This window comes from Aphanomyces invadans, assembly GCF_000520115.1.
Source record: "Aphanomyces invadans strain NJM9701 unplaced genomic scaffold supercont1.65, whole genome shotgun sequence".
NCBI lineage: Eukaryota > Oomycota > Saprolegniomycetes > Saprolegniales > Verrucalvaceae > Aphanomyces > Aphanomyces invadans.
The window spans coordinates 180,620-200,110 of NW_008580210.1; the positions used below are offsets into that span (position 1 = coordinate 180,620).

Here is a 19,491-nt window from a genome sequence, read left to right on the forward strand (position 1 = left end):
CTATCTGCAACAGGACAATGCTCGTGTCCACGTTGCCGCCGATGACCCTGCAGTGAATCAGGCTGCTCAGAACCCATCGTTTTCAATCCAATTCCGAAACCAACCTGCACAAAGCCCAGATCTAAGTGTGTTAGATTTGAGCCTTTTCAACTCAATTCAAGCGTTGCAACAGACCATGGAATGCCAGACGATCGATGACCTGGTGCATGCTGTGGAGAAGTCCTACCACGACTTGTCTCCGAAAACGTTGGGAAAGTCGTTCTGTACCCTGCAGCGCGCCATGCAAGCCGTCGTCAAAGCGAATGGTGACAATAGTTACAAGATCCCTCGAAGTAAAGACAAAGATGACGACATGGCTACGTTGGAGCAGTTGGACCGGCGAATTGAAGAAGAGAGCCGTCTGGACGAATTGAGTGAGCTTGTCAACCTCATTGCGGTCTAATTCTTTTTAAATACAGATTCTTCATACTTGTATTTTGTATGGCCTTGAATATTCGCCTGCAATTATTGCCAGAGTGGTATTGTTCACTCGAGTAACAAGAATCGAAAGAAATATTCATTGCGTACATGAATGAACATTGTGTAATTGTGTCATGTTCAGCAGATGTTTCGTTAAGATGTCGGCATTTTCGCAATAATAATCACTCAGTTTACATCGAGCGAAAGCATTGATGCTCTAGTGATCGTCTAAATCGCTGATTCTGTCACGGTTAGAGATATCTACTGCGCTTATCAAGCAAAGGAGGAACGAACAGGTATGATTGCAAGCGTTTAGTTCCATGATGAGTACCTAGTGAAGCGGAATTACGGCAATCAAAAGAAGCGACGTCTACGATGTCGTCTGCTTCGACCAGACGACACGCGTGAATGAACAGAACAAGCGTGAGAGGTGCAGCCACTTTATTGACAAGTTCACCGAGTTGTATGAAACCTCGTACTAACTTAGTTTTCTGGCTGGGTGGCGGCGACAGCCAAGTGGGGTTGGATGAACTCGCGGGCGACCGACACGCGCGAGTACACACTAGGGTACTTTGAATCGCAAACAGAGTCCCAGCTCGTCACACCGGCGACGTACTCGACACCGCCGCGGTTGATGATCAACGGTCCGCCAGTGTCGCCATAACACGGGCTCTTGCCGGCAGCAGCGGCGCACATTCTGGACTCTGAGATTTTGGCTTCGTCTCCCACCGCGTTTTGGCACTCGCCGTTGGACCAGGTATTGAACGCAGCTCTCAAGAGGACGGGAGAATTCTCCCCGAGAACTTCGACACCTTCGAGGAAGTCCTCGCTAAACGAGGGCCAGCCGAAGCCAAGTACCCACGACATGGTGCCGGGTTCAATCGCGTCCCAGCTGAGCGCGATGGGGTCGACCTTGGATTTGGATGCCAAATCAAGGATGGCAAAGTCGTTGTCGAGCGTCGTTTTGTTGAACTTGGGGTGCACGATTCTATTTACGATCTTGATGCGTTCGCCGTCCTTGTCGCCTCTCGAAAAGTGCGATCCGATCGACGCGTAGTTGGTCGACGTGTCGACGCAAGAAGCGGCGGTGAGGATTTTCGTGGGGGCAATCAAGGTCCCTCCGCACAAGGTTGGACCGGACTCGGTCTTACGGAGACTCGCCACGTACTTGAATTGGCCCACGGGGACTTCGGTGCCGCCGACGATTTCGGGTCGGGCGGCGGCAAATGCGGAGAGGGCAGCGAGGGCGACGAGCGCGGTCATGTCGACGTGAATTGCACAATGGCAGCACAACGCCTCGAAAGGGGTGGCGGCGAGATTTCCAAACGACCCCATGCGTGTGAGACATGATGTCCTCGCCACCTCCACATTCGTCCCAGCATAGACGAACCTATTTCATCTTGGAAAAGGTTTCTTCAATGTATCTTTCGATTGCACCTTTAGAGCAATGAAAGCCATCGACTTGGTCAATTGGGGCTCAGGACAATTGCGACACGTTCCTTTTTCGTGGAGCGCCCTGGCACGAAACTCCCCTTCAAGTACCTACCTTGTCATGACGTCGCCACCGCCTTGTCGCCACCTACCATATCGACATGTCGTCCAACGATAAACGTCCCGTTGTCGCTGACGCCGCCGTGTCCACTGACCGCCCGACGCACTTTCGTCGGGCGAGGCATCGACACACGACCACAATCCTTCGCCCGAAGACATTGTCTTTTGCGACCGAGTTAGCGGCGAACGAGACGCCACGTACTGCATCGCAGGCGCTGTCTGCAGCGGCCATGGCGCCCCGTCCTCTGTCCTGGCGCAGGGGCCGTCGCCGTCGCAGAGTGCGTGCCTACGTTGAGTTCGTACAATGCGACGTCGAGACAGTGCGTTGCCCCCGTCCCAGCTGTGTGCCAAAAGCTCACGACGACCCAGGGCTGCGTCCTGCCAAAGCTCTAGACTTCACCACGTTCCCAATTACGTTGAGCAAGTTTGTACAGGCATATTAGCCCGTGCTTCGCCTTTGTCTACCTCGTCCGCTCACGTCCACGGAGGGAGCCTGGATGGAAGACGACAGCGGGGGTGGTCTGAGGCGTGGGTGGCTCACGATGTGTTCGCTTGGGATAGGGATCGCAGTACTTGGAGACCCTCCGTAGGTCATACAAAATATAACTCACATCAAATGCATGGGGTGGTGGTGTATGTCTTGCAGGCATCAGCGGAGCCCGCCCAGCGTAAGCGCGTACGTCCCATCGAGTCGACAGAACCGTTTGCTGGCATTTCGTGGAAAACAGGACCACCGACTAGAACGAGGAGTGCTGTGGTGGGCGAACCACTCGTACAACTAAATTTAGCCAACTCTCCGACCGTCGCGATGGCCCGCCCTGCTCGGTTCAAGGACACGCTTCCGTCGTACTATTCGCAGTCGAGTCGGCGCAAGTGTGGCCCTGCACCATGTGCGGAAGCCCCCGCGTCGCCTCGATTGTTTGCAGATCCCGCAGCCACACCGCCCTCCTCCTTCGACAGCCCCGCAACGCCGCCATCCGCACCGTCAACGCAGAGCACAGCCATCGTGATCACACAGCCAGCGAGAAAGGTACAGCCCCGTCCCCAAGTAGTGCCACGACCGACCCGGCCATCGTTGTCGGACCAACTGGCTACGATTCGCCTCGAGGCGCACTCGGTCGTTCAGTCGCTGACAAAACAATGCGTTGCCACGGCGGCGTTCACCGTGCCAACGCTGAGCCTGGTTGTGGGCCGGCTCGAGTGCAAATTTCCTTCCCCCGCGACGTTTTCAACGACCGAGTGCCGCTACCAGTTTGTACATGGCGCGCGAGACATTGCGATGCACATGTACTACCGGGACATGACCGGCGTCGTGTTTTGCAAGCGCGCGCTCACGTACGTCGTACGCGCATTCCACTGATCATGATCATGATCATGGAGTAGACTTCGCTTCAAGATTGCCCACCCCCTGGCACAGTTTGGACCGGACTACGATCCCCACAATCGAAACCATGCCATCGTCATCGGCCTTGCGTCCGTGGCCGACTGGTCCAGAGCAAAGCAAGTTGTGCTGGCCAACGCCATGCCGAGATAAACCCACTTCAAGAGCTCGCTCGCTCCAAGCTTTGCACGCACCACACACGATGCGCGGCTGGTAGCAACCACTGTAGTCGCCCCTCCGAGAGGGGAGCCCCACGTCGTCGTCCCCTCCGTCGAGCGGAACGAGTCGCAAATCGTGGACGCTTCGTCGCTGCCTGGCCAGCGCACGGGGCGGGGGGCCGTCCACTGACTGAAGGCGCCACTGGTAGCACAGCGAGCACGAAGCGGCTCAACGAGCCACGTTTGTTAAATGACAGAGTCGCCAGCTCCGACTGCGCTAGCACGACGGGCACTCTTCAACACGACCTGAATAACAGTGCTTCGATTCCAAACAAACACACACACAACGACTTGGACTACTGCACACCATCGGTTGGAGCGGGGGCGTCGTCGAGCTCTATTTGGGCTTGCTGGAGCTCGAGGAGCACCCACTCGGCGGTCGGGCGGTTCTCCGGCGGGTATTGAATGCATGCTTGAATGATATGGCGTAGCTGGTCGGGGCAGTCGCGCGATAAGGTCGGTCGAATCGACCCGGTCGTGATGCGCAGGAGGAGGTCGTGGATCTTCATCGACGCTTGCTCGTCCGCAAACGGCGCGCGGCGGGTGTCCATCTCCATCAAGACCACACCCATGCTGTAGATATCGACTTTCTGCGTCATCGGAAGCCCTTGCAGGACCTCGGGCGCGTTCCAAACGTTCTGGCTCTTGTGTGTGGTTGAGCTTTGCAAACTAAAGCCAAACCCCGACACTTTGAGCTCGTGCTGCTTGGTGTTGATGTACAAGTGGTCCGATTTGAGATTGCCATGGACGACTTGCAGCGAGTGCATGTACACTAGCGCCGAGCACAGCTGCACGCTGTAGCGCATGCTCAGCCCTCGCCACGTCATCGACGCGGCCGTCGACGGCACAGCCAGCGCGGTCTGAAGCGAGTGGCCATCGACATATTCGCTGATACACACGAGGCCCGTCGCGCTCGTGATGTTGAACCCGACAAACTGCACGATGTTTGGGTGCGTCAACCGAGAGGTGAGCCGGACTTCAGCGACCAGGAGCCGGCGACTCCGACTCAGCTTGTATGACGACGCATTCTTGTTCAACCGGCGAAGGAACACCGTTCGCCCGTCGCGCAGCCGTCCGCGTTCGGCGATCATGGACGAAGATGGAAGCTGCGCGTCGACCGTGATGTCGTCGGCTTCGATCCAGTGGTCTGCTTCGTACGGCCGAAGGTCGTCGTACTCGTACGAGTGGAACGTGACAAACTTGTCGGGGGAATTGTCGAAAACGTCATGAACTTCTCGCTGGAAGTTTTTGAGCTGGCCGAACATGCGGCGGACATTCGAACTGCGGACGGGTCGGTTCATGGACGGTTCGCGCCGCACGCGGCGTGTGGACGGCATCTTCTTGAGCGATGCCGTGGGGGACATTTCGCGTTCCGGCTCAGCGCATTCGTCGCTATCCATCGCTGCATTCGCACCAGACGTTGCGCTGCTATCTCTGCCGCTGCTGATCGGTGCGTCGTCCTGATCGGACAAGACAACATCCACGAGAACGTTGGACGAGCGCCGCACCTCTGGAGCTGGTGCTTGGTCGTTAAGCGCAGCATCGGCAGGGCGAATCGAGGCGGTGGGCGGAAGCGCGGGCTCCACGGCCGGTTGCTGCTTCGAAGTGCAGTGGCCCATGGCGAGTGAAGACGTCGACTGACGGCGACGGACGCATCACACGTACAGTACTTGCGAGTAATGCACACTGCTGGGCACCGCACGTTATCCGGATGATTATGCGGATAGGCGAGGGGAAATTGCCTCGTTTTCGGTACGTGAGGAAGTCCAAATTGGTAGCTGGCCCCAAATGTGGGGGAAAAAGTCCCCTTCGTACACGCGACCTCATCATGTTTGGCTTTGTTCGGCGACGGAAGGCCAGCATGAGTTTGCAACAAGTGGGTCGTAGAAATGCCAGCAGTGCGCATAAACGTAGATTTGGAATGTCGACAAGGCGGGTTGGATGGGCGGCACCCACAATAATATGTGTATGTAGGTGAACGAAAGGAGGGTGTCACCAATAGGAAAATCCCCCACGGTTCTGTCAACGCAACCACATAGCTGCGACGACCGCGTTGAACGATAATTTGTCGACATGTCATATGCATATTTGTATGTATATTTTGAGCGCAATGTGCATATCGTTCCAAGAATGGTACGTTAAACGCGTTAAACTCATCCACCCCGCTGTTCGGCGACGCGCCAGCACACGCCGCACGGGTCCTGAAACGTGAAGTCTCGCTGGCCCCATGGCTGGTCCTCGAGTTCCCCAAGGCGAGTCTTGAACGTGTCTGTGACAGCCTTTGTGTGCGTGAACCAGTCCGCCACGTTGTCGACGCTCAGATACATCATGTAGTTGTCGATAAAGGGCTGGTCATTGAACGCTTGGAGGTAGAACGACAGTGGCCCGTACGTGAACACCGCGAGTGAGTCGGAAGACCACGTGCACTCGAAGCCCAGGGCCGCGTAGAACGCCTTGGACTGCTCAAAGTTCGCGGCTGGAACGAACGATCGGAGGTCGCGAACGGCCAAGTTCATGACCCTGGTTCGAGCGTGCGTGAATCCAAATGTCACACCGTGCGTGCCAACTTTTGCTATTTTTTACTGTTTTCTCTGCTTTTTTTTTCTATTTTCTTGACTTGCCAAATACATTTTTCTAATGAAAAATGCTTCGATCAATATATCATTCGGTTCGAGCGCATTTTTGAACGTTTTGATGGATGTGAAATATACGCATCAACCGGAAGTTTATTCGGATCATACGACAGCAAGCACAACATGCGCAACGACGCACGGCAGCAATGCGCGGCAGACGTGCAGACACCGACGAGGGTGCTCAGCTCCGCGTCATTGGTACTGAGTGCGATCGTAACGCTCTATCGTGCGTGGAAGCATCGCCAAAGCTCCGCTGCCACGACGCCAATCATGACCCATTCATGGTAATCGTGTCCATCGTAGTGGTGCTGACAGAAAACGTAGTGCGTTGGCTGGAATCGTATCGCTCGCGATGCTATTAAACTCATCGGTCGAGGAAGAAGAAGAAGTTTCTTTCTGCCGCGTCAAAGGACTCCTCTTCCAGACCGCGGCTACCGCTATGATCTGGCAGTGGGTGTTTAACACTGTCGCCTTGCACTTGGTACACACATCCAATTCATCGACTGTGCTCAACATGTTTTGCATGTAGATGGTCGTGCGCAACCTTCCTCCGTCACACTTGGTCGAGTGCATACCGTCGTATTTGGTGTTTGCCGTGCCAAGCATCTTGTTGTCCATCGCGCTCTCGAAGAATCGATTCGGCCTCGACGAACCCATGTCGTTCTGCTGGATCCCGGACAACATGCAGCGCTTCGCGTTTTTCTACTTGCAAATTCTACTCGGTGTCGTCGTATTTCTCGCACTCATGCCGTCCGTCCTCATGAACGTGATCACTCACGGCAGTGCCGGCTTCTTCGTCGAAGTGGTGCAGACGCTGTACCTGGGGCTGTCCTTTGTCGTGCTGCTATGGGACGCGCTGAATGCAGTCGTCGCACCGGAGTCTGCGTTTCTCCAAGCGACCATCTACTCTTCCTGCGCGCTTCATCATCTGCACTGGTCGACGTTTGGTGTTGTGTTGTCGGCCCTGGGGCTGCTTCGTCCGTCGTCTTCGGCGGGCAACGCGCCAGCCCAGGCGAAAATCGAGCCAAACTACAGCAGCCATGGTGAAGGCGTCCAGTCCTCTGGCGTCATCGGCACGGCATCGCCGACTTCCAGGTAGCCATGCCACCGCCGCCGACCCACGTTTCATTGCCGCGCGCGCTCACGACGTAGGGCCGCGTCATCGGCAACGCACCATTATTTTCCTGCATCGGGCGACATTCCACCGTCGGCGACCATGTCGTCCGGGTCGTCGCAGCGGCGATCCACCCCGACGAACGCCGTGCCATCGCAACCACTCGCACCGCCGCGCGACGACACCCATCATCATCTTGCGTATGACATGAGCTCACGGATGGCGCCGTTCAAGTTGAATCCGTTCTCGAACGCAATGTTTCACCCGACGGACGACTTGTGCAAATCCGCCTACGATTCGACGTGCGAGACCGCGCTCAGCGTACCCCCCGACACTGTCCGGCGCCTCGAGCAGGAGCGAGCCATGGAAGCATACACGCACATGCTGCTCGGGTACGTGCGGGAGCAGCTCCAGGACGAAGGGTACGACGTGAGTTCGCGGCAAATGAGCACCTTCATGTCCACGTTGGAGCGGTCGATTCTGCCCGCAACTCGGGACGGCAGCTTGAACAAGTCGATTTTGGACTCGAAGAAACTCAATCAGATGCTGGTCGAATACCGTCGGGAGAATCAAGCGTCGTTCGTGCAGACAAGTGGCACGGACGACGATCAGACGTCGTTTGGTGGCGGGAATCACCTCATGGACGTCGACGAGCGGCTGAACAAGGCCATGGAGCGGCTCCACCGAGACCTGCCAGCCACGGCGGCGGCGTCGTCTCGAAGTGCGGTGGACCTCGACGCGCGCCTGGCGGCAGCCAAGTCCGTCTTTGAACAACACCACGACAAACCGGCGCCACCCGCGCTTTTTCCCCGAAAAAACGTTAGCTTTGCAGGCAGCGCCAACATGGACCTCGACATGCGTCTTGCCGCTGCCAAAGCAATGTACCATGACGCACCGAGCAGCAGATGCAGCGATGATGACGACGAGAGTGTGCAAAGTTCGTCGTTTGCCCTTGACACTGACGGCGATTTGGACGCGCAAATGGAAGCGGCGCGCGCGCGATGGCTCGCGGCAGAAGCCAGATGTGAAAATGATGGCGATCGTGCATAGCCACGGCTAAAGGAATGTGATGCTTCCCCGCCGTGAGGTCAAATTGCATCCATGCGATATGTCCATTCGATCGCCCAGGACGCTGTGTGCGACGGTCATATCGGTCGCCGGATCTCATCGACGTCGTCTAGAGTTCGCTGACGCTTGAGCGATCGCGGCAACCCACGCCAGCATGCGTCGGTCATGACGTGTGCATTGGCGCTTCCCACGGACGATGCCGCTCGTCTCAAATGTCTACTCGCAGGGACGACGACGGAGAGATGGCGTTGAAGGAAACGCTGGTCATGATCATGAAAGGGTCGCGGCCTCTTGATCATGACAGGATGGACGAGCGTCGTCGAGTCGCACGACGAGATGCGACTAGCGTATTCTGCCCAGTGCAGCATGGGAGACCGACCAAACTTGCAAGTGTCGAGCTTGGACCTGGACTCCCTGGCAAAATCGGACGAAGCATGTTTGATTGCATACGATGCAGCTTCGTTTGGTGGGAATGCTCAAGTGAAAGGATCGAGGAGGAGCTGCATGTCGGATCGTGCACTGCCACTACAAAAATGCCGATTGCAGACGGGGTGGAATCACTGAGAGCGCGCAACGACAAGATCTCGTCAAAATGGAGCAAAATGGGCTGAGGAGAACGAAGACGACAACAACGGGATGGATGAGTTGCTCCAACGGACTGTCTCCATTGAAAGCGAGTATGTTGTCATTCTTAAGCCCACGCATGTCGGTGGATTCGTCGCTATCTTTCGCCTCCCAGTCGTCGACGGCCAAGCTGTATTTCCCGCTCGTCTCGTTTGTTCGCGTCCGTTTGGCACGAGGAATGGAGTCATTGTATGCATCTTCGAGTTTGGTGAACACGGCTGACACTTCGTCCACGTGGTGGCTGTCGGCGTCGACTCGACTTGAAGTGGGAGAACGGGGGCGTTTCCGCGACTCGTTCAAACGATGGGATTGCTCCAACGTTGTAAAGAGAGCGCTGACGTCATCCACATTTGCCGCATCGTTGTCGAAGATTTCATACACGAGGTTGATCTTCATGATGCCGTGGGGGCTTGGCGGCACGTTCCATACGAGTGCGTCCGCCGCGGTCGCCATCTCCACCGCCAGGCGAAATCCAACACTGAGGAAACTCCTGTACTATAAAATCACGTGTCAAAATGATATAAAATACACAAAAATAATGCGAATATTTCAATACAAGAGGGCATAATTTTAAAATACACTTCAACAAATCTCCAATTACACGTGCCACGAAGACGTTCTGAACGTAAAACGTTTTTTATTTCAACCCAGGGATTACCCACACCACCACTCATGTGCTGCATATCATGATTTGTCGGCTTGAGCAATGGACGTTGACTGTGACTTAGCTTAACGGGCTACTACAAACCCCTCTGCCCCAAACGGAGAGTATACTCGACTTGTATAGCCCGCCCCGGAGCCCCACCAGCGATGGGAGCAGGCGCCAGCCATCTCGCACTGATATCATGACCAGCGAATAGAAATAAAATGGACGGCATTACTCATACAAAGTACATTGTTGTACGGGAACTTTTAATACTTCTAGCTTGTTGTGGTGGTGGGCTGTCGACCGTACACTCGTCCAATGTACCCCAACATTGCAAGGGCCCTGCACAATCCTCGATGGTTCAGTTCGCCAACAATGCGGATTACATCACCAATAGATGGTCCCGGCGAGCGACACACGGATGCCGCCAAATGGACAGAAGAGGATTGCATGTCTCGTTAACGGCGGTGGGGGGGGCGACGTTCGGTATCACAATGGTTGGGTGACAGCTTTGATTGGTCATTACGTTGGAGCTTGAGTGAAGGTCATTCATCCATACAAATAGCAAGTTCGAAGTGAGCTCGGTGCGAGGAATGTTGATCGCTGTATGGGCTATGTGTTCTCACTTTCGAATTTCCTTGGTCCAGAGAAGTGCGCGTGTCCCCCGGCCGCCTCCCGTCCCTTCTCTGCTCCTTCCTTATCTCGCGGCGCAGGATTGATAGCACGCGACATAGTCCCAGTCCTGCACACTAGCCGCTTCCTCCGTCCCGTCGCTCCAAGCGTAACTCATTTTTAGCACCTGCCAGGTCAACTTTGCTCAATTTCAAGACAATGACGACCCGAGTTGCTACCACGATCGAGAACTTCCATGCGGAACCGAATTTTTTCCGAACTGTGCCGCTCGTCGAACCCTCCAAGGACTACCACCAACGTTGGGCTGGCAATTCGATGATGCACTAAATTATTTGAGTGCTGGGCTGGACGAGGCGCCCCAGTATGATAAAAATGCCTCGAATTGGAAGACACGGAATCGGGAAGAGGAACAAGAAGACACTGCGAACGTCGACGACTTGAGTGCGTTGTTCTCGATTATTGAACAAGAACAAACGACCAACGACGCGTGTGTGGTGAACGAAGTGAGTGAATGGTTTAAGAATTGTGAAGACTTTGAAGTGATCGATGCGGACGACGACGACGACGACGCGGTTGTGGTTGATGGCATCACGGAGATGTTTGACATGTTGGAAGGCAGTGACGACTTTGTCCTGGAACAAGAGATTGAAGCCTCAGCGGATGCCGCTGGACTTGTTGATGAAATTGCGGACCTCTTTGACTCGTTGAATGAAGCCGCCGCGACAGCGGATGTTCAAGCTGTGGACGAAGTTGCGTTGATGTTCGATTCTTTTGTTCAAGATGCGAAGGATGCCGAGGATGCCGCTGCCGTCGACATGCTGTCAAGTGTGTTTGAGAAAGCAGTGTCTGCTGTGAAGGCTGCGTCCGTCCTCGACTGTCGGGTCCAGAAGCCTCCTATTGGGTTGACGATTGACAGTCGCATTCCACAACTGAGTCGATTGCCCACATATACAAGTTATCGCCCCCCTTTGGTCGGGAGCTTTGTGTGCGGGCCACCCATCGCCGTGAAGCACCTCTCACGCGAGGACCGAGTGGGTCGATGGAAAGAGAAGAAGCGGAATCGCGGTGCGACCTCCAAAGTCGTGTTTGAATCGAGACAGCAAGTTGCAGCCAAACGAAGGCGAATCAACGGACGCTTTGCTGGGGTCGAAACGCAATTTGTCCCTGTCACGGCGTTTCAAGCGTCAACCCTTGAATAGACCAGCATCTGTCTTCTGTCGGAAACTTGAATCTCCACTGGCCGCTACGTCCAAATGGACACGCATGGTGCGAATCGCGATGTTTGCCGCGGAATTGCCCGCGTATCGAGTCGTCGCGGCGGCCCAGCCTCTCTCGACCACTCATCCCTTGGTCCATGCAATTGTTGGCTTGCTCGGAGACCGAGTTTTGCAGAGGTCGACAGTCTTCAAGCTGCACCATAGCGAGCTTCTTGGCCGGCGATGCTGGTCGAACAACGGCTTGCATGTGTACAAGTGTACTCAACTGGACCGGCCAAATGTGTGTCGGAACAATGGCGGCACCCGAGGCAACGCTGCGTCTCTTCCAGCGTTGCGCGGGCCATGTCACGATGGAAGCGCGGGCGAAGACAATCTGAAAGGGTGACGTTGATGATCTAATTGGACGAGACTAAGCTGAACGAATCTATCCGCGGGCGCTGCATGTACGACTCGTACTCGCTCACGCAATGCGAGATGGAAAACTTGCGCTTGGACCGGTACACAACAACGTCGTCCTTGGGCGAGAGCGACGGAAGGTCGTGGGGTGGTGGCGGCGATCGCGACGCTTCTATCGCGGCACTGTCATCGCTCGACACTGTGACGTGGGTTTGGTGGAAGAACCCGAGTAGGAGGCTCGCGGCGTCGTGAGTGTGGTCGCGCCGCGCAACATCGGATGCAGCAGGGACATCAACATTTGGAGACGGCACGGTTTTCTTGGACCGCTTGAGCTGCTTGTCGGGAGTCATGCTCCGCTTCGTGCTCATGCAGTACATGGGCATTTCTTCAATCCGGTCCAGGAAGGCTTTCTCGAGCACTTCGAGTTCCTTGAGCGCGTCTTGAATGCGTTGATCGACGAGCGGGGACGGCGGCATGGGGCGGAAGATCTGTTTCCCGATGCATTCGTCGCCAGTAAACTTTTTCGTGATGCGCATGGGTTCGCAGTTGAGTTTTTCCGCGAGGTACATGCGCAGCATCGTTCCTTTCTCAAGGGGAAGCAGTCCTTCCTTGAAATAGTACGCCATTTGCTCGGCAAACTTGGATTCTTCGTCGGTCCACTTGCCTTTGCGAAACCCTGGACGCGCCTTGCTGCGTGTGTCTTTCTCCTTGACGCGTGACAACCCGCCGCCCGCGGTTTTCTTGAGTCCGTATCGTTGCTGCGACGGCGGGAGCATCGAATAGAGCGACCCGATGTCGGGGTTGGTCGGCAGTGCCGTCGTGTGCTTTTTCGTCTTTAGCGCAAAGAGCGGTGTGCCGTCCTGTGCCTTCATGATGGGTACGGTCACTCGCAGGGCGGGCAGTGGGGCCGACGGCCGCGGCAGCGTCGCACTCGTCATGTAACTCATGGCGGCGTCGTCGTCGTCAATTCTGAAGATGGCGGACGTGGCGTCTCAGTCACGTTGAAGTGATCGGGGACAGGCACGTTCGATACGATTGGCTAAAATTCCTCCATGATGAATTGGGATTGGCTGTTCCAATGCATGCCATCGCTGATTGGGTACAATCGGCAACTGCTACGTCGAAGTTTGTAAACGCGTGGCGGGCATGCGGTGCAACTTCAACGTCAATTTCGTTCTCTTTTCGCGGCGGCGGCGCGTCCCATCGTCCAGCTTCATGACGGGTCCATGACCACATGAAGCGTCGGGCAAGGCGACGCCAGGCATGGATTCGCGGCTGGCTTCTGTCTGGTCGCACGCGCGCGCGCGTCTGTCGCACATGATGTTGTCACCGTGTGAGTGTGCGTCACGTCACCGTGGCAGACGCGTTGTCGAGGCAAGGCAGATCCTTCGTCGATCGGGAATCGTCGAGAACGCTGACGGTACGCCCTTGGAGAGCACACGGCCCAGATGCCGCTCGACGACGTCGGCGTCCTGGCACCCCCACGGTGCTTGTCGCATTCGACACCTCTTTGTGCATGAAATACATGTGTAACATGAATTCGAGGAATTTTTGGGATTTGCTCCCATTTCTGCAAATTTGGAAGTTTCCAAAAACTGGGTAATTGTTGTGGTTTTTGGGTATTCGTGAAATATTTAATATTTGCAATTTCAAGTATTCCATAAAGAAGCATGCAACCTCTCGGCATGGCGCACGGGATCAAGCGTGCCTTGAGCCGAACCCGACTGGATAAACACTCACTACCCGCCTCCTCCAAGGACACTGAACACCTCGTTCGACGAACGATGGATCGGCGGGTTGTCTGAAGTCCCGGTATGGGGTTTGGACCTCCCTATCAAGGTGGTGTCTTCCCGCAGGTTTTTAGCGCCTGCATGATATCGCGCGAGAATCATGTCAACAACGAACACTGTGTCAAGGGCAACGCCGTCGATGTGTTCGAGGGCACTCTATCTAACAGTCTATATCGTTGTCAGTCGTCTTGGGGCGCAAACCACCCTTTCGAGTGCTTGTCGTGACGGTCATTGCGGTACCAGTCGCCACCGTTCACGTCGAGGGCGGCCTCAAACTCGCCAGCCTTGGCGACGGCTCGCACAGTCGCCTCGTACGCCTTCACGTCGGACACGCCGGCACGCACCATCTCGCCGTACAACTGAACGCACGATTGCCAGTCGTCGAGTTGTTCGCTGGCGAGAATGGCTTGTCGAACGAGCTCCTTCTTGCACCCGTCCGTGAGCTGGCTCAGCCGCGGCGCATGGAACGACGGCGCCATGGCCACAACAGCACGATAGTCCTTGAGTTCGTACAGTGCTCGCGACGCGAGAATGACCACGCCGGATTGGGGCACTTTTTGCGGCTTCGCGTGGATGCCCGAGTGCATGCGCTGGAACCGGAGGCCGTCGAATTGGTCGAATATGCGAGCGCAGTGCGTGTACTCCTTCGAGTTGTAGTACGCCGCCATGAGAAGCTGGTAGCTAAAGACAGTTGCGACCTGGAGCTGCTGCATCTTGATCAAGACCTGTTCGGCGCGGCCGAGGTCGTTGGCGGCGATGTATGCCGCCATCAGGTGGTTCCAGCTCACGGACGCAACCGGGACGTTGCGATTGGCAAAGTCGTCAAAGATGCGCTGAGCTGTTGCAACGTCGTGCTTGGTTGCACGAAGCAACAGGTTGAGCAACTTGGACGTTCGCATAAAGTCGGCGAGTCGGCGATTCTTGTCGTACAACTGAACGGCCATCTCGACGCGCTCGTGCTCGACGAGGGTCTCCAAATACTCTTCGTAGAGCGTGATGGACGGCCCAAACGCATTCAGCCCGTCAAAGTACAGGTCCGTGGCCATTTGCACGGCCGCGTCGACGTCGTTGCTGGACTGGCGACACAGTTGCAGCATTGTACAGATCGTGACGAGGTCGAATTGCACCGGCATGGCGCGGAAGAGTGCGAGGCCGCGGGGAATGTCCCGGGCGCGGACGCAAGCGAGCAGCACGCTGTTGTACGTGTAAATGTCGGGAACGAATCCGCGTGCGTGCAACGCATCGTACACGTCAAAGCTCGTGGCCGGCTCGAGGTTGGCATAAGCGGCAATGAGCGCGTTGTACAGCTTGAGCGAATACGACGGCGTCGCAGCGGACGGTGACAGCACCGACTGCAGCAACTTGTCCAGGCGGTCGACGGCGCTGTCTCGATTCGACACTTTGGCGCACGACGACAGCGCCACCCGCACGGCCCGCTCCGGCAGCGGCAGGTGGGCGTCCAACGCAAACTTGAACAACCGAAACGCGAATTCGTGATGGTTGGCCAGCCCCACTGTTTGGATCACGGTCGCGATCACGTCCGCTCGATCCGGCAGTGCTTGAATCATCCGCAGCACGCGCATCGCCTGCACACACACACCTCGTCAGCCTCCACGTACGTGTCCATCGAAATTCGAGCAAACATGCATCCAAGGGCAGCAGCAATGAACTAACTCACGACATGATCGCACAAAACGATCCCAAACGCCCATCACGCAGCAACACTGTCGAAAATGCAGCAACAGCATCCATGGCAGACGTACGTAGTCCCATTTGTCCAGACGCGAACACGCGCTGAGCACAGCGGCGTACGTGAGCGCAGTGGCATCGACGTGGGGCGCGCGGATCAAGTCCTCGAACAATTCAAACGCCATCGGGACAAACTCGGCGGGCCCGTTGCTGCAAGCCGAGATCGCCCCGGTGTATAAATAAGCATCGATCGCGTCGGCCGAGTGGACGTCTGCCACGTTGGCGAGGATGGAAATAGCGACGTCGGGACACTTGACGCGGGATGCTTGGGCCATGAAGCGGTGCTGGAGTGCCAAGTCCGATCCGTACCGGGACGCAAACACCTTGGCGTCGTTCAGACGGTCCAGCAAAACCAGAGCCGTCAGGATCGCTGGCGCTTCCTTGGACGTCCACGACATTTCCAGCAGCGGCATCGTTGACAGAGTCTACAGAGTACACGACAGGAAGAAGAACGGACGACGCGAATGACGCGAACCTTTCGGAGTTTGGGAGACAGCATGTACTTTCTTGTGCATTCGATCAGACGAAAGTAGAATTGAACGGGTGTGGAGCCGCCGTACAGGTCGCTCTTCATCTTGGCTTCGGTGGGAAATCCTGCTGCCTCTTCTTGGACAGGTCGAAGGCAGTCGGTTGCATCAAGGCCTGCTGGTTTGTGTTCCACCAACGACGCACGTGGTTTCACCGTGGCAGACGCCGCAGGAGTCTTTGCTTTCACCACGCTCGGCGGTTGATCGGGCCGATGCATGGTTGCATTCTTCAATGCCAATCGAAGCTGGGCATTCTCGACCTCGGCATCGTGCAATCGCTGCCTCAGTAACGCTGTCGCTTCGGCGACAGCTCTCTCAATGGCGCTGCTGTTTCTTCTGGCATCTTCGTTGAATTGCACAGACGACATGCATCGGGACGCCACCGCGCACGATGCCCTGAGCCCTTGCGCACTTCGACCCAGCATCCTTCAGCTTGTGACAACTTTATTGGTTCGACATGGTGCTCGCTGCAGTTCTATGCTGCACATCGAATGGTTATTTTATCACAAGGATTTTGTATGCACAATAAACGGGGTATTAACAAATCACGATCGAAAGTAGTGCACGTATTCTTACATGTCACTAATTTGACTCCGTTTACCTCAGCGAAATTCCGAGTTCACAAAAGACGCCAAATTTCGTCCTCGTTTTAATACATCATCTGATTGGCTGAAATTCTGTCCAATGGGATGCCGCTATCCCACACCACACACCAGTTTGGCTTTGAACATGGCGAAGCGAAGCGCGAATGTGCTGAACACGATGCTCAGCGCGGTGGGAAAGAAGACCAAGTCAATGGACGAGGCTCGAAAGTCCGACCTGGCTGTGCATGCAATGCTCGGCGACAACCAAGGCAGTGGGTCCCGCGGCCCCAAACTCCCGACGCATACGTCGCAAGCGCCGGATGGAGCGATCGCGAACTTTCTGCTCGAGATGCGAGAAGCCATTGACAGCCAAGGATACGGCGCGACAGTTGAAGTGGAACTTCGTCTTGGTAAGATCACGTCGTCCGCCACAGGTCAACGCTTCAGTGGATCTACACCCGGCGATGCGTGCGTCATTCTGCAAGAGGCCGACATGAAGTCGCACGGCGCCAAGTTCGTCCCAGGTGTGAAGAAGGAAGACTACCTTGGGTTTCACCGCAAAGCCATGAAACTCACAATGTCCGACGCGTACGCCAAGCACGTCGAACACCAGAACGTGTCGACTTTTCCCGGGAGCAAGCGTGTCGTGGAAGAGATCGATTTGAACACTGGACAGACCATGGCGCCATACCAGCAAGTCAAGCAGCGCCTCGGGACCATCGACATCTTTTTGCCACACTGTGACTACGACTGCCGTGTGGCGATCTCGCTCGAATTCGCGCCGACGCCAGTCTCTCTCGAGTCGCTGCCCGCCCCCGAACACCGACGAGGTGCGTGTTGCTTCCATGGGGAAGGCGAGTTGCGCACGTGTTGCGGCAGGGAAGAAGCGAGAATCGGCGGTGGGACGGGATGTTCGCGTCGACTTGACGGAGGTTCACGAAGGCGACGTCGTGATGTCGTACGAAGTCGAACTCGAGCTGCAGCCAACGATGGTCAAGGACTGGCTCAACCTCCCAGAAGATCAGACGTGGAAAGGTGCGATTGGCAGCGCCGGCGTGCTCTGGTCGACTGTGTCGAGGTGGGTATCGCTCTTTGCCCGCAACTTGGTCCGACTTTTTTATACGAGCCATACGGTGGTTTACTCTTTGTCTGCTCGAGGTGGTCGTGAATCTCTTTGTCTGCTGTTGATGGAGGGATTCCCACCGCATTCTCACCAATTTCCCCGTCGTTTTTTCTGACCTACAGTCACTTTGAAGCAATTTCTCTACCCATTATGTCTGGTCCAGCGCAAAAGGATTTTTAATTTGGATCTGCCCCAGCAACGTCTCCATCTTTGACCTCTACTCCGGAGTATTTTTCGCAATTTCGCTGTACCCCGTTTGTCTGCAATTTTGACCTCTTTTTTCCTTGGCCAACGGCGCAATTCGGAACAAATCGGATCAATTCGGATTGGCGGATGGAATTCGGACGATTTTCCACAATTTACTTCATTGGCTGATTTTGAACGGATTTACTTGCGTTTGTTGTACGTACCGTTTCTCACGTTGCTCTTGGTGGTGCAGGCACTTTATGGTGGCCGCGTCGCAAGCGTACCGGCAGACATGGGACGCAGTCGACCCGGACAACGCGCTGCGGCACGCGTACCAGCGGCACTTTGACAATCCGCAAAAGTTTCCCGGCACGATGCCGGTCGGATTTGCTCGGTGGCACATTCCAAACGTCCGGGTCGGTGGAAGGTGCTGACGCTGTGCTGAGCGATGGGGCTAGGACCGCGATTACTTTTGTTCCGAAAAGACAGACGGCGTGCGCTACTTTCTCGTGGCGGCAAACCAACGGGTGGTGCTCGTCGATCGGTCGAATTTGCCGTTTACGGCGCCAGGTAGGCATAATCATCGCGCGCGCTTGTCGTTGATGCGATGCCGCGTGTAGGTCTGGAAGCGCTATCGTGGTTGTTGCCGGATGGCACGGTCCTCGACGGCGAGTACGTGCTCCATCAAAAGCAGCAGCGGTTCATTTACATGGCGTTTGACGTGATTGCAATCGGGCCATTGCATGCGGATTCGTGTGTGAAAAAGATTTTCCGCGATCGGCTGAACGTCCTGTTTCAATTCTTGGCAGACGAGTACGCGATAACGGTGCCATGACGATGCGCTGACGCACACTTATGCCATTAGAGGACCGTATCTTCAGGGCATTCGCAGCCACGCGATCCACATGGACGCTGTCCTCCCGCTCCTGCGCAAGCGATGGACCCCCGTGAAGGAAATCCGCCACCTCTTTGACAGCATCAAGTCGATGAAGCTCGCCAACCATGCCAAGACCCGCGTCCGCGTGTACGCAGACGACAAGCGCGAGCATTTCACAGACGGCGTTGTATTTTGCCCGGGTCAGTCGCCGTACGTGAGCTTTTCACATCCAGGTACAGGTCTCTGCATCATCCCAACGGGAACTTGATGCGCGCGACATGGCAGAATACCTCAAGTGGAAGTGGAGCGACTTGATCACGATTGATTTTCTGGCCGAGTGGCGCGATGGCGCAGTGCGGTATAGCTGCTCGGGGCCGCAGAACAAACCGATCGAGCTCGACCAGATCGTAATCGTTGACCCGAAGGACACTGCGAAGATTCAGAGCGTGCTCCAGCGGTCGCCATCCGGTCATGCCATCCTCGAGTTTGCGTTCAACGCGGACGTGGGGCTGTGGCAATTCAAGCACGACCGGCCAGACAAAGATTCGCCAAATTACATCCGCACGGTGCTCGGGTCGCTGATCAACATGGCCGAGAGCATCTCGGAAGAGGAACTGCAGGCACGGCTTCTCACCCCCGGCAGCGAAGAAGGCTGGAACAGGAGAATGAAGGCAAAACGCGAGGAAACGCTCAAGGAACTTCTCCACCGCAAGTA

The 19,491-nt window shown here is 55.9% G+C and overlaps 12 protein-coding genes across 12 annotated transcripts; 6 read left to right on the forward strand and 6 right to left on the reverse strand.

Moving 5' to 3' along the window:
- Positions 1–17: 17 nt before the first annotated feature.
- Positions 18–442, forward strand: H310_14278 (hypothetical protein; the record flags this gene model as incomplete). The annotated part of the gene is made up of 2 exons (XM_008882096.1): positions 18–52; positions 115–442. 2 exons carry the CDS (start codon positions 18–20, stop codon positions 440–442), a joined length of 363 nt encoding a protein of 120 aa, XP_008880318.1.
- Positions 443–883: 441 nt separating this feature from the next.
- H310_14279 (hypothetical protein) lies at positions 884–1,722 on the reverse strand (the record flags this gene model as incomplete). The annotated part of the gene is made up of 1 exon (XM_008882097.1): positions 884–1,722. The coding sequence occupies one exon, from the start codon at positions 1,720–1,722 to the stop codon at positions 943–945; it is 780 nt and encodes a 259-aa protein (XP_008880319.1). The 3' UTR covers positions 884–942.
- A 329-nt stretch (positions 1,723–2,051) lies between these two features.
- Positions 2,052–2,403, forward strand: H310_14280 (hypothetical protein; the record flags this gene model as incomplete). The annotated part of the gene is made up of 2 exons (XM_008882098.1): positions 2,052–2,208; positions 2,270–2,403. 2 exons carry the CDS (start codon positions 2,052–2,054, stop codon positions 2,401–2,403), a joined length of 291 nt encoding a protein of 96 aa, XP_008880320.1.
- A 394-nt stretch (positions 2,404–2,797) lies between these two features.
- On the forward strand, positions 2,798–3,640 carry H310_14281 (hypothetical protein). The gene is made up of 2 exons (XM_008882099.1): positions 2,798–3,345; positions 3,394–3,640. Exons 1-2 carry the CDS (start codon positions 2,819–2,821, stop codon positions 3,542–3,544), a joined length of 678 nt encoding a protein of 225 aa, XP_008880321.1. The 5' UTR covers positions 2,798–2,818; the 3' UTR covers positions 3,545–3,640.
- Positions 3,641–3,856: 216 nt separating this feature from the next.
- Positions 3,857–5,261, reverse strand: H310_14282 (serine/threonine protein kinase). Its single transcript, XM_008882100.1, has one exon. It carries the CDS (start codon positions 5,226–5,228, stop codon positions 3,906–3,908), a length of 1,323 nt encoding a protein of 440 aa, XP_008880322.1. The 5' UTR covers positions 5,229–5,261; the 3' UTR covers positions 3,857–3,905.
- A 415-nt stretch (positions 5,262–5,676) lies between these two features.
- Positions 5,677–6,167, reverse strand: H310_14283 (hypothetical protein). Its single transcript, XM_008882101.1, has one exon. The coding sequence runs from the start codon at positions 6,123–6,125 to the stop codon at positions 5,763–5,765; it is 363 nt and encodes a 120-aa protein (XP_008880323.1). The 5' UTR covers positions 6,126–6,167; the 3' UTR covers positions 5,677–5,762.
- A 181-nt stretch (positions 6,168–6,348) lies between these two features.
- H310_14284 (hypothetical protein) lies at positions 6,349–8,471 on the forward strand. Its single transcript, XM_008882102.1, has 4 exons — positions 6,349–6,526; positions 6,567–6,723; positions 6,772–7,337; positions 7,395–8,471. Exons 1-4 carry the CDS (start codon positions 6,366–6,368, stop codon positions 8,404–8,406), a joined length of 1,896 nt encoding a protein of 631 aa, XP_008880324.1. The 5' UTR covers positions 6,349–6,365; the 3' UTR covers positions 8,407–8,471.
- A 540-nt stretch (positions 8,472–9,011) lies between these two features.
- Positions 9,012–9,501, reverse strand: H310_14285 (hypothetical protein; the record flags this gene model as incomplete). Its single annotated transcript, XM_008882103.1, has 2 exons — positions 9,012–9,031; positions 9,084–9,501. 2 exons carry the CDS (start codon positions 9,499–9,501, stop codon positions 9,012–9,014), a joined length of 438 nt encoding a protein of 145 aa, XP_008880325.1.
- Positions 9,502–10,330: 829 nt separating this feature from the next.
- Positions 10,331–12,903, forward strand: H310_14286 (hypothetical protein). The gene has a single exon (XM_008882104.1). The coding sequence runs from the start codon at positions 10,924–10,926 to the stop codon at positions 11,524–11,526; it is 603 nt and encodes a 200-aa protein (XP_008880326.1). The 5' UTR covers positions 10,331–10,923; the 3' UTR covers positions 11,527–12,903.
- Positions 10,331–12,903, reverse strand: H310_14287 (hypothetical protein). The gene has a single exon (XM_008882105.1). The coding sequence runs from the start codon at positions 12,885–12,887 to the stop codon at positions 11,940–11,942; it is 948 nt and encodes a 315-aa protein (XP_008880327.1). The 5' UTR covers positions 12,888–12,903; the 3' UTR covers positions 10,331–11,939.
- An 882-nt stretch (positions 12,904–13,785) lies between these two features.
- H310_14288 (hypothetical protein) lies at positions 13,786–16,449 on the reverse strand. Its single transcript, XM_008882106.1, has 3 exons — positions 15,955–16,449; positions 15,494–15,904; positions 13,786–15,316 (listed from the first exon to the last, which is right to left on the reverse strand). Exons 1-3 carry the CDS (start codon positions 16,429–16,431, stop codon positions 13,910–13,912), a joined length of 2,295 nt encoding a protein of 764 aa, XP_008880328.1. The 5' UTR covers positions 16,432–16,449; the 3' UTR covers positions 13,786–13,909.
- A 286-nt stretch (positions 16,450–16,735) lies between these two features.
- On the forward strand, positions 16,736–19,491 carry H310_14289 (hypothetical protein; the record flags this gene model as incomplete). Its single annotated transcript, XM_008882107.1, has 6 exons — positions 16,736–17,420; positions 17,470–17,668; positions 18,153–18,315; positions 18,358–18,469; positions 18,520–18,712; positions 18,765–19,491. The coding sequence occupies 6 exons, from the start codon at positions 16,736–16,738 to the stop codon at positions 19,042–19,044; spliced, it is 1,632 nt and encodes a 543-aa protein (XP_008880329.1). The 3' UTR covers positions 19,045–19,491.

What these genes read in the sequence shown, in the direction of transcription:
- H310_14283 (XM_008882101.1), bottom strand. Translation starts at nt 6,125, where the DNA reads ATGAACTTGGCCGTTCGCGACCTCCGATCGTTCGTTCCAGCCGCGAAC.
- H310_14287 (XM_008882105.1), bottom strand. Translation starts at nt 12,887, where the DNA reads ATGAGTTACATGACGAGTGCGACGCTGCCGCGGCCGTCGGCCCCACTG.
- H310_14286 (XM_008882104.1), top strand. Translation starts at nt 10,924, where the DNA reads ATGTTTGACATGTTGGAAGGCAGTGACGACTTTGTCCTGGAACAAGAG.
- H310_14288 (XM_008882106.1), bottom strand. Translation starts at nt 16,431, where the DNA reads ATGCTGGGTCGAAGTGCGCAAGGGCTCAGGGCATCGTGCGCGGTGGCG. An exon ending in TGTCTCCCAAACTCCGAAAG is followed by an intron (nt 15,905 to 15,954) that starts GTTCGCGTCATT and finishes TGTACTCTGTAG; the next exon opens with ACTCTGTCAACGATGCCGCT. An exon ending in GTCTGGACAAATGGGACTAC is followed by an intron (nt 15,317 to 15,493) that starts GTACGTCTGCCA and finishes GTGTGTGTGCAG; the next exon opens with GCGATGCGCGTGCTGCGGAT.
- H310_14281 (XM_008882099.1), top strand. Translation starts at nt 2,819, where the DNA reads ATGGCCCGCCCTGCTCGGTTCAAGGACACGCTTCCGTCGTACTATTCG. An exon ending in TTTTGCAAGCGCGCGCTCAC is followed by an intron (nt 3,346 to 3,393) that starts GTACGTCGTACG and finishes ATCATGGAGTAG; the next exon opens with ACTTCGCTTCAAGATTGCCC.
- H310_14284 (XM_008882102.1), top strand. Translation starts at nt 6,366, where the DNA reads ATGCGCAACGACGCACGGCAGCAATGCGCGGCAGACGTGCAGACACCG. An exon ending in CCAATCATGACCCATTCATG is followed by an intron (nt 6,527 to 6,566) that starts GTAATCGTGTCC and finishes CAGAAAACGTAG; the next exon opens with TGCGTTGGCTGGAATCGTAT. An exon ending in ACGGCATCGCCGACTTCCAG is followed by an intron (nt 7,338 to 7,394) that starts GTAGCCATGCCA and finishes CTCACGACGTAG; the next exon opens with GGCCGCGTCATCGGCAACGC.
- H310_14282 (XM_008882100.1), bottom strand. Translation starts at nt 5,228, where the DNA reads ATGGGCCACTGCACTTCGAAGCAGCAACCGGCCGTGGAGCCCGCGCTT.